The sequence below is a fragment of the Cupressus sempervirens genome, chromosome 4 (genome assembly GCF_028749045.1).
Source record: "Cupressus sempervirens isolate cs-2001-9-10 chromosome 4, ASM2874904v1, whole genome shotgun sequence".
NCBI lineage: Eukaryota > Viridiplantae > Streptophyta > Pinopsida > Cupressales > Cupressaceae > Cupressus > Cupressus sempervirens.
The window spans coordinates 577,131,860-577,150,597 of NC_143121.1; the positions used below are offsets into that span (position 1 = coordinate 577,131,860).

At 37.1% G+C, this 18,738-nt stretch overlaps 1 protein-coding gene across 2 annotated transcripts in view; it reads right to left on the reverse strand.

The window, feature by feature from the left end:
• Positions 1-18,738, reverse strand: part of LOC149562513 (vesicle transport protein GOT1-like) — a 54,350-nt gene that overhangs the window by 26,915 nt on the left and 8,697 nt on the right. Inside the window, exons 2-4 of one of the 2 annotated variants that reach the window (XM_089823890.1) lie at positions 12,508-12,710; positions 3,325-3,416; positions 3,147-3,227 (exon numbers count right to left, since the gene is read on the reverse strand). In XM_089823890.1, the coding sequence (XP_089680016.1) occupies positions 3,147-3,227; positions 3,325-3,416; positions 12,508-12,535 (201 nt within the window). In that variant the 5' untranslated portion in view covers positions 12,536-12,710. The remainder of the gene's footprint in view (positions 1-3,146; positions 3,228-3,324; positions 3,417-12,507; positions 12,711-18,738) is intronic. The other variant, XM_089823889.1, reaches the window with a different exon arrangement.

The window sequence follows — 18,738 nt, forward strand, 5'->3', positions numbered from 1 at the left end:
AATTAATGAAATTACATTTTGCATTACCCCAAAAATTATTTTGGAGGTTGAATAGGGAAGTTTAGTCCATATGAATTTAAGAAATTGTCCCCAAATTCTATAAGACTAGACAATGGACATTCCAGTTACAGAGATGTTTAGAAGTAAGCACACTTAGCTAAGTGCATGCTAGTGTGTAGAAAGTGAGTGTATACAATATATTTCATTAAAAAGTTTTCAATGAAAAGGATAAAGATCAAAGGAGTTTGTACGTGATGCAATGAAGGCTTATAGATTCGGTCATTATGAATTGGTGCTCAATTGAGGTTGATGCCTCAGCTGACTGGAATTTTGGTGATTCAGTTGTTCAGTCTCTATGCTTTGAGATGAGGATTGGTGCTCTCTACGAGATGGTGCTCACTCTTCCTTCATATTGGGTTAGAGATTCAGAGGGAGCTTGGCAGCAGATGAAGAGTGTCAAATCCTCTATAGAGGATCAACAAGCTTGGTCGCTTCAAAAGCTCATTGTGTGGTCAAATATTGGAGCCAACTGTAATTTATCATGATAATTAAAGCTAGGGGAATGTCTGCCCCAGCTGAAAAGGAGTCTTTGCTAAGAGGGAGTCTCAACATTGAGTCGTTCTTATTATGCGCTATTAAACATTTTTCTTTGAGATGGAGAAATTTGAGGTGAAAGCCCTTGTAATGCATTTTTCTTTGAGACGAAGAAATTTGAGGTGAAAGCCCTTGTAATGAAGTTGTCTTTGAGACGAAAAAAATTGAGATGAAAGCCCTTGAAATGATTTTTTCTCTAAGAAGGAGAAGAGGTGAAAGCCCTTGTAATGCATTTTTCTTTGAGATAGAGTAATTTGAGATGAAGCCCTTGCAATGCATTTTTCTCTAAGATGAAGAAATTTGAGGCGAAATCCCCTATTGCTCTTTCCACTAATGGGAGTAGCCATAGTGGATGTCATGTTGAGAGACTCCATGACAACATCACATTGAGTGACTCCGTTATGGTAGTATTTATATTACACATGGGAGTAGCCATGGTGAACAGCATGTTTGGTGACTCCATGATGCTATCACATTGAGAGATTCCATGATAAAGTTTTGGTTCCTTCAGAATGGGTGTAGCCACTGTGACTGACATGTTGAGAGCCATGACATGAGAATTTGAGAATGATATCTCTTTTGCTAAGAGAGAGTGTTAAAGTTTGGTAGCTGCAGGAGATATCTATGTACCTGTGATTGCATCAGCACTATATTTGGGATATTTTCTACCTAATTCTCTTCCATATTACCCAATCCTTTATTATAATAAGGCTGTGAAGTGTCTTCACTTATGAAGGATCTTTCATATGAAGAGCCACGCCTTTTGAAGATCGTGAAGAGTCTTCAGCATTGGCTAATTGAAGGTCATGTGTGTGTTCTAAACAAACTTCTCTTGTGTAAACAAAGAGTTATAGCAATGCCTTTGAAGAGACTGTGTGTGGATATTGAAGAGTTAATAAATTGAAGAATCAAGACAATGAAAGGTCAAGACAAGGAAGGGGTCTTCACTTTGTAACGGCAAGATAATGAAGGGTCAAGGCAGTTTTATATATTCTTCGGGAGAAATTCGTATGAGATCAATTATTGATAACTTATGGTTCTGAATATTAGTTCGGTTTCAGCCTTGTCTTTGGGCATATTGTATTTCAGACTTCTGCTTATTCATCAATAAAGTGATTGTATTGTGTGGATGAGTTTTTCTCCCTCATGTTGGAGGGTTCTCCTAGGATAAATTGTTGTGTTCAGTTTCAGCCTTGTGTTTGGGCATATTGTATTTCAGACTTATGCTTATTCATCAATAAAGTGATTGTATTTGTGGATGAGTTTTTCTCCCTCAAGTTGGACGGTTTTCCTAGGATAAATTGTAGTCTTAGTACTTATTATTTGTTTCTGTTGTTTTGTTTATCTTAAATTCTGGGATGAAACATTAACATGATCTTGACCTTTTTAGCGATGAATAAATGAATGTAATTAGTGATGGTGAGACTTTGCCAACTCAACCAGGTGCTTTTTATGGCTTAGATCATTTTTTAAGTTTTGGAGACTTGAGACTTGTCATTCTATGATTCAAAAAACATCTTTAAAGTCATGATTTCATATTTGTTATAGGTTTAACCTTGATAAGTTTATTGTGGTCTACAAGTGTGAGCATAAGTTTTATATAAATTTCTAATCCATTTACAAACGTTTACCTATTTAGGCAATTTTGTTTAAGTATTTCTTATATTTAAAAGATAAATTGCAGATATTTGAATTTAGTCAAAAACTCTCCCAAATTTCATCAATTGACAAATTTGTTATTTTCTTTTAATTCATTCAACTCGAACAAAAACCTCATATGCAGCAATTAACATAAGTTTCAATGAGTGCATAAACAAAACCATTACTAACAATTCTGAGGACAATATCTGGAAAATTAGAATTGTAACCAGTTCAAAAAGGAAAAGGCACAAGGAACAAGGGTACAACTAACTAATTGTTAATCCACCAAACAATATCACATGCGAGCATGTGTTGAGTTTGTGATTGGCCATCAATAAAGGAGTTCACAATGTGTAAAACTAATGTTATTCTCCAAATAAAATGCATTAGCATATATAGAAAATAAAGAAGTTATGTTTAATATCCATAACCTGCTACTCCATAAGATATTGCCTTCAAATGAATGATACAATTAGATTCTATTGGCTTCTGGCATTACTTGTTTTCTTTCTTCAGTCAGAATGCTTTTGGTAAGATAAAATAGCTGTATCTAGTAAATTATCACACTTAAGGATTTAGGCCATCTTTTTCCCCTATTATGAGAAAGCTAATCTCCAGTATTCTGAGGTTCTTTGCATATGCTAGAAGAAAGGAATGAAGATAAGTACAATAAAAAAGAAGCAAAAAGAAGCTGAAATTTGGAAAGAAAATTTATAAAAACTTGAACAAGCAGCAAAGCACAAGTTGTACTCCTTGGCACTTGCATTTCAACACAAACATATTTTGCAACTAAATCAAGACAGTTCTGGCACACATAAAGGCTGGAATCACTATCCTTAACAGCATTTTATGCGGCAGTGATAAAGAAAAGTATTATCACCTTGTGTGCAACTAACGTGCTGAACTCATACCTTGTAATGCTGAGGTGTGGTAAAGAACTGTACTGTGGACTTTATACCAATGGTTAATGCTAACCCACACAAGAACAGAATCTGAAAAAGATTATGATGACCAATGATGTAAGTATGCATGAAAATTTATTAAGAATGAAAAATTCTATTGCCGTCTGAAGATCTGTAGGAAGCTTACATTTCCCATTGCTAATAAACCCTTGTCGAAAACAAAAATCACTCCCAAAAATGAGAAAAGAACGCCAAATCCAGTTAGGCCAATCCCAATCTCTGTTACATTGGCAAAGGTAATCTTAGTTTCTTGCATGAATTTATAAGGTCATGCTATGCTATGGTTCAATCGCTGTAAAATAAACAAACAGAAGAAGCAAATAGTCGTCATAAAATACATGGCATCAAAATAATAATAACAAGAGATGACAAAATCTACAGACTTTAAAATTAAATCATAAATGGAAAGAGAATGTCAAGCGTGGATATAGATGAAGGGAAGAATATATTTCAGAGGACTTATAATCTTCGTTATCAAGAAACATGAATGACAAGAACAGCTTAGTATGAAATAGAGGTTTTCTCCTTTGATGATACTGAAAAGAATCACAAGATTAGATTCACGTGCATGCTTCTTTAGAGAAGGGCAAAGCAGATTTTAGTTTAAACCTTAAATGATGCAAATGAAACTAGTCCTTAAATTGTGCTATAGAGCATCATAAAGTTAAATTATGAGAAACATGTAACTTTAAGTTATTAAAATACAATTGTCAGTGAACCCTAAGAAAGGATCATAAAAGCCTCTAATATTGGTTTATTTTGTATATACAAGTTTGTTATTTTCAAATAAAGGTAATATTCCCAAAGGAGTTGATTAGTGCTCCACAATATAGTCACATTATAGTTTTTTTTTGGTTCTTTCAGCCCTCTAGCGAAGGACTTTCTTTTTCAATTATTGCATGGGTGTGGCATTTGGTACACTTCCCTTCATGCAGGAGGAAGCCATGTCCTACAGTATTGCTAGCTTGCTTCTCCAGTATAGTTACTGTTTTGGAATACATGTTAGAGGGCAGTGTTGTTGTAGTTGGATATTTTTGACATCCCACCTATTACGAGTGCGGAATGATAGGATATTACAGACGATTGGGAGGGTGGATGGCCTTTTGTTTGTGGGACCAAGGAGGATCAATCACATGCTTGAGTGAGGTTCTCAGTCAGCTCAAGGATCTTCTTGTATATGATAGCAGCACATGGCAGGTTGATTTGATTGATCATGCATATGGGGGAATTTGGGATCTTGGTATTAGTATGATTGATGCATTGTTGTGGGGGAGTGATGAGTGCCTTCACCTTTCAAGACATGTTGCTTGTATTAGAGTAGCACAGCAGCAGAGTAGAGCAGACCCAAGGAGGCTAGTATGGGATCTGGGAATTTTAGTCACAGCAGGAAGATGCAGATTGCTTGAGGGCAAGCAATCTTTGGGAAGAGAGGACTGTAAAATCCCCTTTTTCTAGCCATTATTTCCAGAGGCTTCATCAGCCCTTTCCACCATGGTCCTGTGGGATAACTAGGATTCTGCAAGGATCAGTGTGAGATTCGACATTGGCTTCTTCAACTGCAGGTAGATTGGAATCGAGATAGCAAGGTTTGCAAATGCTTACCATTTATAGTAAGTTGGCAGGGATCTGCATTTATGGATTTTTTACTATTGGACTTGGAGCGCCTCATCGAGCTCTTTCTGACACACTATCGCTAGGAAAAGAGAATAGAAATGATAAGACAGGCAGGGGAATTTGAAGAGTCGATGTATTGTGTTTAAAAGAAGGAAGAGAAGCTCATTTCAGTATGCTTGGATATTGATTTTGGTTTTGAGTTTCTCTTGGAGAAATGTGTGAAGTGTTCAGCTTCATATTTAGAACTTGAGGACGAAAACCTTCAGGCTCTACTTGGCAAATCAAACGCAAACCCAGTTCAGCATTGGAGGTGAATTTGTGACAGAGTTCACATTGGAGTCATAGGTTCAATTCTATATATTTTCCCAATCTAACTGTTACTGTTGTTTGTAAGAGTGGGCTCCATGTTATGTTATTATATTGCTGGTTTATAATGCAATAATGAATCCTGAGGCTCTTTAATTTAACAATTTCTTGGTCATTTACTGGTTAATATGATATTTTATTTCCACTAAGTTATAATTTCCATTTTGAGGTTGTCTCATTTGATCATGCAATTCGCCTACATTGTTTAGCATATGAGCATCCTTATTCAAGAGAGAGTTGAAGATTTGGTGTTTCATCTTGAATAACTAAGTATTCGATTCTATATGTTATAGTAGAACAAAACTCACATCAACAAGTTTATCCTTTATTTGCCTTGGTCCTATAACCAATGAATTGAGTCAAATTCACTACAACATCTTGAGGAGAAATTGTCCTAGCAAAACCAAGGTGGGTTTGGCAACCAACCTCGTCCCAAGTAGAGAGTTGTGAACTGTAGTGTTATTAAACAAATTTGTCTAAACAAAATGGTTCCAAAGAACATAAATTTACACATGTTTGAATTCATGATAGAAAAGTAGGTTGGCCAAGTGTGCAACACCCAAGTCAGCACCAAAATTGACTAAACAAGTTGGTCACGATTCGAAATTAATTTTTAAAGAACATTTTTATTTTATTATAAATAATATAATTATTAGTTTTGATGTTTAAAAACAGTATATCAAGTAACAACATGATGCCTCATGAACGGAGGGGATGTGGCAAAATATGGCATTCTCTTGAACCATTCATTAAATTAATCCACAAGGGAATTGACAAGTGGAATCTTTAAATTAAAAACTATTAGGGTTGTATATACTATACATATTGGTGGAGGAAAATCAAAGAATGTGACATACAAAATTGTTTGATGCCCTTTTAGCTGACCTAATTATGCTCAAGCGAGTAATTGATACTTCTCTTTCATCATCATGTGCAAGACAAAGACATTCATGCCCATAATCTGAAGTTGTTGACATTACAAATACCCAATTGAAAGGCGCATACTTCCTCTCGTCAAGCTTGAGAAGGATAGAACTGGAACAATTGACAAGATAAAAAAATATTGTATCAAAAAGGTGTTTGACAAGAATGATTAATAGAGAGATTTCAATGATTAGGTCTTGCTTTGTGACAAATATCACAAATTCAAAGGGAGACATAGATAGTTTGATCCCTTGAACTTTGGCCCTTCCAAATCTGACACAATTAAGTAGACAACACATAGTATCTTGCTCATTTGGATAGTACTCATCTTCAATGCCCTACACTGGGCAATTCATAAAAAATATCAAGCCTTAAGGTTGCAGGATTTTCCTCCTTGTGTTACGTGTTGTATTTCTCCTTTCCATGTTGATGTCGTCAGTAAAGATTGTGTAGCCCACGGGTTGATATCGTCGGTAAAGACTTTGTAGCCGACGAGTAGATTAGGATTGTTATGTAGCCGACGGACCCCTTCGGGAAGGTTCGGCAGGAAGTATTTATAGTATATACCCCGTCTGGGATCATTGTAAATCATCTTATCTTATCTTATGCTTTGTATGTAATCTCTTGACATATGCGAATGATAAACAAAGTACTGCTGTTGCTGTTCTTGTTCATTGTCTGTGTGCATCAATCAATTAATCTATGCGGTAAACATTTGGCGTCGTTGCCTAATGGACCTGGAACAAAGGTTGGAATGACAACTGATGGCGAATCAGTTAAATAAAAATAAGAATAAGCTGAAGGACAAAGATGAAATAAGCACAGCTCAAAAAAATTTAATTTTGGCACAATAGGCCGAGCACCGAAGGAGGTTTCAGAAGATTGCCAACGAACACCGTAGCGCTGAGGAATTGTTGGAAGAGACTCGCCAGTGGGTGGAATTGGTGAAGGAAGCAAGGGAGGAATTTTTGAGCCTATATTCGCCGAAGGGAGAGAATTCAGACATAAGGGAATTGACTCGCACGGCTCAGAGTGCCGAGGGAGCACGAGCGTGGAGTGAACTCTTCGTCCGGGATACACTTCCAAAAGGGACAACTTCAGAAGATCCTTCTTCACCAAGGTTCGCAGCTGTTGAGACCGCTAATGTGGGAGAGCAGATCGCCGATGTGGGAGTGCAGACCACCGGTGTGGGAATGAATAGCGCCGGTGTTGTAGGACCAAACAACGCCCGTACACAAAATCCACTAGTAATGGCGGAACCAAAGGAAAAGCTGCCGAAGTTTGATGGCGATGGTATGGCTGATCCAATCCGACACTATAAAACTTGCGAAATGATTTGGAGGGCAAATGGCCTCACCGATACAAACGAATGGGTCTGACAATTTGCAACAACCATACGAGGTGTCACAATTGATTGGTTCGCCAATGCAGATCCACAAAAGTTAAACAATTGGGACAACATCAAGAAGGAGTTTATCATGGAATTTCAACTGTTGTGGAATGACAATGAGATTGTAGCAGAGATATACAATATTAAGCAGGGGAAGAACGAAACTATCCCAGTCTGTGCCAAGAAACTAAAAGACTTGATAAATAAAATGGCAAATAAGCCGGCCGACAGAATGCAAAAAAGATGGGTCATTGAAGGCCTACACCCGAAGCTACGGAAGAAGATGAAGATTGTGCTGCCATCGTTGTACACGAAAGTGTACAATCGAGCAATGAACTTGGAAAGTGAGCAGAAGACGAAAAAGAAGAAAAAGAGTAGCTCCTCTGAGTCAGATGACAATGCGTCTTCAGAAGAAGAAAGCAGCAATGATGAAAACAACAAGAAGAAGGTCCGAGCTCTCCAAAAGGACATGATCCGGATGATGAAGGAATTTAAGAACATGCAAAAAGAAACAAAGGGAAGTGAGCTATGGTGCACGGAATGTAAGACAGAAGGTCACACAAAAGGATCCTGTCCAAAGAATCAGTTCTGCGAGATCCACCAGATCATGGGAGATTCCATAAAAGAATGCCCCTTCAATATGAAAACCAAAGGACCTCAACAAGTGCTCCTGACATAGGCAACTTCCACGTCGGGAGGGAATGGAAACACAAACATTGATGGTGCCACTTCGGGTGGGTACAGAAATAATAGCAGAGGGCAAAACAACAACAACAATGCGAATAATAACAATGGCAGCCGAAGTCGAATTTAGTACAATGCTAACGAACAGTCGATCGTGCAATGCCGAGCCTATAATTTGTGGGGCTACTTTGCCGGAGATTGTACAATGGCTAACACACCAAAATTATTATGCAGATGGTGGGAACCCGGCAATCATGAAGATGCCAAGTGCTCGAAGTCTGGAGTGAATCTGATCACTGTCGAGAAGGACAAAGAGGAGGTACTAGCAATCACACGAGAACAAGCAAAACTATACCCCAACCCCGCAGAAGAAAATAAGAGGCTGGAAGAAGTACGGAAGGAAATTGAGAAAGCAACACAGGCAGAGACATCTCAATTGAAGGATACCACCAGCACCTCAGCAAGGAACTGTGCGGAACAGAACATCATATGGCAAATACTGCAAACTAAGGTACTCATCAAAATAAGAGATCTATTGCTCACAATGCCTCAACTCCGATTGGCACTCACAAATATTGCACCAACTGCTAAGTTACTAGGAGAACCAAGAAGAGGGAAGGAAATTGCCGCAGGCGGAGAAGACTCAATGTTGTTAGCCCTCACCTCCAGACGACATCTGGTAGTCGTCGAGATGGGGATTCTCGGAAATGTGCTGACAGACACAATCGTCGACGGAGGGTCAGGCATGAATGTCTTACTTGAGGATACTTGGAAGAGGTTGGGACAGCCGACATTGTGGCCACCTACATTCCAGTTGTTGACAACGGACCAACATAGCATTAAACCTCTCGACGTCTTGATGGCACAACCGGTGACGATTGGCACACAACCATTCCTACTCGACTTCGTCGTGATCCCATTGAAGAGAAAAGAATACGACACCATTCTAGGCCGCAAATGGCTTATTCAAGCAAAGGTTAAACGTGACTAGAAGAAGAATACCCTATCAATGGAGCGCGAAGGCAGAAGATTCATAATTGACCTGCACACACAAATGGTAGGTGAGGAGGCAGCATCATCAGATTCTGAAGAAGAAGATGAAGGGAGGCAGCATATGGAACAAGATCAAGAGGGAGTCCTACAGTTGGAAGGAGGATCAACAGACAACGATTTGGATTCTGTCAACAGTCTTTACCACTAGCAGATAGAGGACTACGAACTCTTTCCGAGCTGTAATATGTTAAGGGTGGACGACGATGAGAAAGAAGAGGAAAATGAATGTCCGAAGGAATATAGAGAAGTGGAAGAAGGAAAGGCAGTTACGGCTGAGGTTGAGGGGAAGAACATACAATACGAACTCAAAAAAAGGAAAGATCCCACCGTACGACTGCACAGAAAGAAAATGTTACGACGAACCACTGATATAGTAGAAGGGTGCCAACAACAAGGAAAACACATCGCACGGTCTGCACAGGAAACAAAGAGAACAGGCTTAATAAAAACTTCTACAATACAGAGTGAAGGTTCTAAAATCAAGAATACAGTTATTGATGGCAAGGGATGGCAGCCGACGAAATTGCAGGCACAATGGGCCATAGAGGTGACACAGAACAAATGCAAAGCGTGGCACGATAAACATCTGAAGCTAAACAAGTTTCAGCCGGGCCAGTTGGTGTTGAAGTATGACGGACGAAATGAGATCAAACCAGGAAAGTTTAAGGTCAGATGGGTAGGGCCATACCAAATTCAGGAGGTGGGCGACAATGGAGCAATAAAATTGTGGACTTTGGACGGACAAGAAGTACCGCAGGTGGTGAACGAGTTGAAGCTGAAGAAGTACCATGCCAGGAAAACTCTCGTGTCGTCACAAAATGATGAAGTCCAAACGACTCCCTCATTGTCGCAGAATGGCAAAGTTTAGAGGGAAAATTGAGGTTGTATTTTTGTTTTAAAAATAAAAAACTGACAAAAAGTGTGGCCCCGCGGACACCTCTGTGGGCACCTGTCTCGCGGATGAGGTTTTTCACAGTGTTTCGCGGACTGCCCTATGGATACCTTTTCCACGGACAAGATTTTTCGCGTGTGATCCTTCCGCGGGTGTCTTTTGTTTCCTCGCGGCTTAACTTTCTCTTCCACAGGCGGCTTGTTCTCTCGCAAAATTTGGAGTTACCTTGGTCCTTCCGCAGATTTGCCTATTAGTCCACAGCTTCATCTCATGTCTTCACCGGCCGGTTTTTAAACCCATGCATTTCCCACTGTTCTATATACTACCTTTCATACATTGGGCGGCCGAAGTGAAGCTACCAAGGATTAACGCAAAGAGTGAGCGGAAAAGCAAAGGCAAGTGTAATTATATTTGTATTTTCGAGCTGAAGGAAGCGGAGCTAAAGATGAAGGGAAGCCGTACGTCAGAGAAGTGGGAATAGCTTCAATGCAGGAAGGGAGCTATTCCATACGGTAGAAACTGGAGAGGGAGAAGAAGATTGCAGACGTGGAAGAAAGGTGTCAGAAGGTTTTCTTTAAAATAAAATAAAAGTCGACAAATAAAAAATGTTCAGAATGAATAACGCATAATGCCAAAAGGTAGGGAAAACATAAGCAGTTGCCAGAAAGTGTGGAATCGGAAGAAAATCATGAAAATAGTGTGGTCCATGCAGTTTTGTGTGGGTTTCGGAGTGCTAATTTGGTCTTCGTGGCAAGGGGCACCTGGGGCACTGCCCCTTAACCCCATTGGGGGCGATGCCCCCTAGACCCTCAGTCGTTGCGGTTATCAATCGTGGGAAGTATGACCAGTTGATGAGAACTGGAGCTGTTGCAGGCATGGAGTGTCTGTGTACCAGAGGCACTTGGAGTAGATGTTGAACGTGAGGCTGTCTTGGTGGATGCATAGAGAGCTCAGGAGGAGCTGATCATCCAGTTGAAGGCAGTTCAGCAACACTTGGTTCAAGGTACCCAGGAGTTGGAAGAAGAAAAAGCAGCACGAGTGGCTATCAAGGTCAGCTTGATTAACGAGACAGTAGTGTGTTAGCAGAGACTACAAATGCATAATGGGTTGGAGACCAGTTTGTTGCAGGCACAGGACGAATGTGAAAGTGATGTGACAGAAACAGATCTATCTTGTGCAGTTAGTCAGTTAATGTATTTTGTTTGTTAATTTGTCTCGAATATTTTGTAATTGTCGTCTGGAGATGGCTTTTTCTTTTGGGGGGATGATGTCATAGGTAGAAATTGTGTAACCGACGGGTTGATGTCGTCGGTAAAGATTGTGTAGCCGACGGGTTGATGTCGTTGGTAAAGATTTTGTAGCCAACGGGTAGATTAGGATTGTTACGTAGCCGACGGATCCTTTCAGGAAGGTTCGGCAGGAAGTATTTATACTCCATCTGGGATCATTGTAAATCATCTCATCTTATCTTATCTTATGCTCTGTATGTAATCTCTTGGCATATGCGAATGATAAACGGAGTACTGTTGTTGCTGCTCTTGTTCATTGTCTGTGTGCATTAATCAATTAATCTATGCAGTAAACGGTTCCCTTTCACATAGTGTGTTTTCTTATTGCATCGTTTTAGGTTTCCTATGTAGGCTAGGTGTTAAGTTAGGCATGACTATATTCCCCACAAATAAGACATTGATCAAAATGTTTTAACCAAAGATTTTGAAGTTCCCATGCCCCAAGTATGCTTCATGGTCCAAAAAAGAACCAATTGCTGCAACTCTATTTATTTGTGTTCATACTTAATTTTAACCCATTTGACATCATGATAGATCAGCAATCTCTGAATGACTAACCTGTGCAAGTTCAACTAGGTTAAAATGAAATAATGATAAGATTCCAACTTGTCTATGGTTTTGGTAAAGAAAAAAAGGGATGACTATGGTTACATCAATCAAAGCAAATTTTTCCAACGGTTTGGTTGTTTGTTATTGCTCCCTAAGGTCTTGAAATTGGTTCAAGTGGGGATCTTTATTCACCCTAGGAATAATGGGAAAGGTGTAGTGAATGAGGCATAATGGTATTGTTGTCTAGTTATTATGGGGTCCACCCCAACCATTAAGTTTGCAAAGAGATCTTCATCTTTTCATGCTGCAGGTGCATCATTTTCATTTCTAAGGCAAGTGTCTACATATTTGCTTAGCATATTCTGAATTCTTCTAGATTATATATTTATTATTTTTCTAATATATGCATAGCAAGCATTGCATCATTCATTTATTCCAAGATATATAATATATATAGTCAAACAAAATTTAAGAAGGCTTCAATAACAAATCCGAGAAACAGAAGTTGGAGAGTGCGTACAAGCTACAAAGTAGGATAAGTAAACTTACTTTTGACATCATCCATTTCATAAGACATGGTACAGACTACAAGTCCAACTCAAGTTCAAAAAGCAAATAAACTGCAAATCTGGAACTGATGTTTGCTCACAACAGCCTTCTTAAAATAGGCTAAAATTGAAGTATATTCTTGGTGGGGCGCAGCATGCCTCTGTGTACTCCTCTTCTTGGCCTGAAACCTTCCACAAAAAGCACTAAGAAATAATAAGGTCATAATCTAGGTAATCAAATAAAAATTTTGGGATATAAATAACATGTGATAAGCATAAAATTGATCACATCAAGTTATGTGTATTCTGTCAACGAATAATGCAAAAAAAAGAGATCTATGAAAATTTGAGTTTAACTAGCAACAATAGATAAGAGTGCCATCAACTGGTTGAAGCAACGTGTACTAGTATTGTTTTGTGACACTTTTTTCACTCAATTACAAAAGTCAAATCATCATAAACAACCAACAATTGTCCAGGACATGGTAAAAAATTAGAGGTTTTATCCCACATTGTTAAGAACATGTGAACCAAAGATGTTTACAAGATGCCCCCCCTTGTAAGCATCCACTGGTCAAAATCTTTGCAAAACTGGACAAAAACATTCAGGTGAAGACCTTACATATGATGTTACCATGGCCAAATTTGAACTGAATTCATGCTCAGCAAAGACATGTTTTTATGCACATTAAAATATGCATGAACATTCAAAAAAGGGATCTTCTCATTCCGTACTTGATTCTACCAATGGTGACAAAGGATCCCAAGAAGACGCTTGAAAAATGTTGTTCACATATGGAGCTGTTTCTTGCAACCCATTTATTAACCATGACAATGTTCTCCATTAGCCATTTACTTGAGTACAATAGTGTTCTACATTACATAGTTGTTTGAAACCATAGAAAACTTTATAGGAAAGAGCAAAAATCACTCTTATTTGGCAAAATTGCTTACAAAACCTTACATTTGAGTTGCATAAAAGAACAAGTATGACTTTTTCTCTTTTGAACCTTTTAAGGAACTCAGCACACATAGTGAACCCACAAATGAGTCTGATACAATAAACTTGGAAACCTTGCACATGCACAAAACTTTTAAATGGACTTGGCAAAAGAGCCAACTCCTCTTGTGGTCTTGAATAGAAGGGTATACCAAATCTAATGTGTTCACTGATGTACCCAAAACACTAAAATACTTTGTGTTTAATAGTATTTGTAGCCAAATGTCAAATCATTCTTGTTACATCAATGTCAACTATGTAATCTTTCAAGTCAAAATAACCCAAGTCCTTATTTGTTATTTTGTCCGGCTACCAATGTATGCAGGTTACTCATCATTAAGGTTATCAAGTTCTATATCCTAAAAGAGACTCTACCACAAGCAAAGGAAAAAATAAGAGTGAAGTTAAAAAACGACTATGGCAACTGATGCAAGGCAAAGGTAGGAAGGATCAAGGATAGGGAAAATCTTCTCAAGACTACTATGATAGGGATTATCTTTCAAGTGTGAAGTGGTCACTTCAGAAGGTCCAATATTCAAGATAGGGAACTTCAATGTCAAATCAAATTTTATTTTTAGAAAAAGCTTCCTTTTGCTTTATGTTTTTTCTTTTAAGTTTATTCTTGTCCCCGATTGAAATACAAGCACAAAAATCCAAAATTATGCTTTTGGAAAACTATTATTGTCATTTTTTCTCTTTGGCAGAGAACGTACCGGCCAAGATGAGTTGAGGCAATAAAATGATCGAAAACTCATAAAAGTTGAGAGATTTTATGTAACAACATTCAAGAACAGAATGGAGCAATTTTAACGAAGATTGAGTTTCTGCAACATCAAAAAGCATTCCAGGTACCCATGCCTTTTTAAGTTTTGGCATCATATTTTAAAACTTCAATTTTGGGACCCAAGTCATCAACTTCCCATTTTTGGCATCCATTAGAAAAAAGTTGAAAACTCTTAATGAGTGTCAACTATTGGTTTTAGCATTTAAAGCATGGACTGGCCATTTTGGCATCCATCAAAGAAAATCCCTTATGAGTACCAATTTAGCGTTGAGTGATCCAAATACTCAATTTGGCATCCACCAAGGTAAAATTCCCAATAAGCACCAAAATCAAATTTGGGTTACATAACTATATTCCCAGTGAGAATCAAATTAGAATGTTTTTATGATTCTAAGATGAAGTTTATAAAATAATAATAGTTGGGCGCCTAAATTCTTTGACTCCAAAAGAGCATCCTTTTCTTGCCAAAACAAAGAACGAAAGAAAGGAAAAATTGTTAAGGTTATAGCTTCTATCGAATTGATTTTAACTTGAGATACCTTGTTGATGGTAAATATCTTATATACATAATATATATTATATATATTATACATTATATATTATCATATAATAATATAATAATACATACTATATATTATTATAGAATAATATATTACATACATAGTTAACATATTAATATTACATAAATGCTTAAGATGACTAATATTTATTGTTATTTATATTACTATTATATTAATATGTTATCTAGTGATGTTTACTTGTAGAGACATGATGAGACATGTCTCCTCCTCTCATATTTATAAGTCCTCAAATTTGCATTTGGAAGATAATCAATACAATGGCATTATTAGTACATTTGCAGAAACAATCCTAGAAATAACATGGTGTCAAAGCAGGTTGCAAATGTACTACAAGAAATAAAGACCAATACTTTTGCATAAGGAGAACACCAGGTTCAAATGGTTTAGAGAAGGATAAACTTTTAGAATACTCAACTTGCAAGTTGGTCATGCTTTGCAGTGAAAACGTTGGGAAGTTTGGTCATCCGACAGAGGAACCATCAGACATATAAGCAGCAACAGTCAAATCAGGATGGATACAGTGTACCGCCACGTGGAGCAGCAAGCAACCAGGACATGACATTCATGTAACACAGGGAGGACATGAACAAGAATGAATAAGGCAGACCCCATACCCCACACATCACGTCCTTCGAAAGTTAGAATTATATATAAACCGCAGTTCATATCAAATCAGGAGGAAAAAGACAAAGCATAGTCTGCTTCAATATGCAAAACAACACATCAGCATCAGGTACAAGTTTACTCCCCCATGTTTGGCAATCAGATACAACATGGCATGAAAAAATGATGGGGTCAAAAATGATATATACAAACAAAGGAATAAGGGCATCAAAGAATATGAATAGATTGACCGCAGACCATAATAAGAGTAAATAGGGCGGGCAGTAGTTAAGAAGGTATTGATAAGGAAGACCTTTCATTGGTAGGATACATCAGTGAACCACCAAAAGACCCTTCAAGTGCAGAGATTGCTTCTTACAGAGGAGATACATTTTATAGTACCTATCCACCGTACATTGAAGGTTACCTAAGCGGATGGAAGGTAGGGGTACGTATTATTCTATTTCATTATGAATATGTTACTTAAGATTATTAAGTATATATATAGATGGAATATATGCTCAAAATATAGACATTTATCTATATTATTAAAATGATTTTATATCATTATGCAAAATTGTTGATTATTCTTGAGTATTATTGCTCTCTCTCTCTCTCTCTCTCTCTCTCTCTCTCTCTCTCTCTCATTCTTTTTTATCCTCAATACACACTATAAGAGCTATGTGTTTGATCTTTGCTACCAAGAATGTTATTGCAGGAAGAAGGAGATTAGGATTCATAGGGAGCTTGACAGTCCATTAAAGGCAACCTTGGATAGAAGACAAGATGTTGATACTACGTATACTTGAAGCTTTAGAAGGGAAGCATATTATCTTCTATTATTTTCACTCATGTTACTATGAAATCAAACAAGTACATTTGCATAAGAGAGTCATTCATGTACAAATACAAGCTTTTCAAGCATGAATATACTCAGGATATTGCATCAACAATATCATTCACAATGATACTTTGATCATTGAGATCACCAAGTCATACATTAGGTGTTCTAGAAAGCCAAGAATTTTGTGTAGACCTTGAATATAATGCAAAAATTGTTTGATGACATAAGAGTCAGAGTATAACATTGTAAGAGGGGAATATAATAAACAATGTTCCATTCCCACTTGAACCATCTTTAGAAAGAAGATGTGCAGAGGAAAAGAAAGTTGGTACTTTACAAATGCTACCATATATTGTGCAAACTCAATCTAATGATAGTAGCTCCAAAGACCCTGATGATCAAAAAGGATAAAGTGAGGCTCTTGAAACAAACATCTTTGATGATTGAGATTATGAGATCCTTCTACATTAAGAAAGAGTATGACACTTCTTCTAAAGCAACACAGGAGCTTGGAAGATTGATACTCAAAGGGAGTCTAGAAATACATGTGTGTGACTGCATGATATTGATGAGCCTACTCCTAGGCATATCATGAGGAAGTGATGACTTATCACTTGAAAATCAAAAAAATTGATATTAGATTCAGAGTGAATCTAACAAGAATCCTTGGGGGAAGAGAGCCTCTAAGGGAGTAACTACAGGACCTGACTTCCCAGGATCACTATTAAGAGGGAGATTTTTTTTTGAGGTGCAATCCTTTGTGAATGATATCTTCTCTATGAGGAGAATTTCTAAGTGAAATTCCTTGTAATGCATTCTTCTCTATGAGAAAGAATTAAGGCGAAAGCCTTTGCACCACCCTCTAACTTGGTACATGGTAGTTACTATTTCACATATGATATGTAATGAAAGGTGACGATCGTTCATTGGCATTTATAAATAGAAGGCAACCATTATAAGGTGATGATCATATAAATGGTAAGCCTATTATCATGACAAACTTCATTAAGTTGCTGTCCCAAAGTGTTGAAAGTCATGATAATGAACAGGCAAAAGGTAACCATTGTAAGATGGCGATCTTATCAATGGTAGACCTGTTATCATGGTTCTTTGAGCCGAATTTTGCCAGACACTATAATAACCAACTTGTTATGGTTGTTTGGGCCGGATTTTGCCAGACACCATGATAATCAACTTGTTATGGTTCTTTGGGCCGGCTCTTGCCAAACACCATGACATAGTTACTACTATAGACCACACTTAAGGTGGTGTTTTAAAGTTATGGAAATTGCTTCTATTGTGTGTTATGAAAGGTGAGAAACTTAGCCTCATAGTGAATTGAATGATTTTAACTTGAGATAACTTGTTGATAGTAAGTATCTTTATATACATAATATATATTATATATATTATACATTATATATTATCATATAATAATATAATAATACATACTATATATTATTATAGAATAATATATTACATACATAGTTAACATATTAATATTACATATATGCTTAAGATGAGTAATATTTATGGTTATTTATATTACTATTATATTAATATGTTAACTAGTGATGTTTACCCATAGAGACATGATGAGACATGTCTCCTCCTCTCATATTTATGAGTCCTCAAATTTGCATTTGAAAGATAATCAATACAATGGCATTATTAGTACATTTGCAGAAACGATCCTAGAAATAACAAAAATGACACCCAAGTTAATGTTTGTGCTCAAGTGAAAATTGGAAAGAAAATAAAGTGAAATAAAGGAGAAAAAGAGATGACTACAAGCACTCCATTCAAAGTGATGCCTAAGATGAAACATATTAATATCTTATTATTTTCTCTTAAGGAGATAAGGATCAATAAAAGCAAAATAAAGACAAAATCAAAAGAGGATAGTCCTTGTTTCAAATGGACACTCGAGATAAGGAGTGGAAAAGAAAAGAAAGTAACATTTTATATTATATTCAAAGCAAGAAGATAGAATTGCTCTCAAAGAAATTAATTTGTTATTGTTGAAACTTCAAGAAACTGCAGAAAAAGGCTATAAATGTGTCATCTACACAAAAATTGTAATCAGAGTTGAACCAAACTTAAACTGCAAAAATTGTCATTCAAGTTCGAAATTAAATTATCTTGTTTGTGTTTGTATGAAGTGAATGAGATGTTGAAGCTTGCTTATGCCACTAATATTTCTATTCAAAGTTAGAAAACCCCATGTTGTAATCGTTCAAATAATTCAATTCAGAAGGAAGATCTATGTTAACTATGTAATTACAGCGTTCATGGTTACAAATCAACTTTGAATGTCTTAGTAACAATTACTTCTCTTTATCTTTCTTCTTCAGGGCATTGCTATTCCATGTGTAATGTTTTCTATTCCAAATCAAATTATTGTTATGATTCCAAGGGAT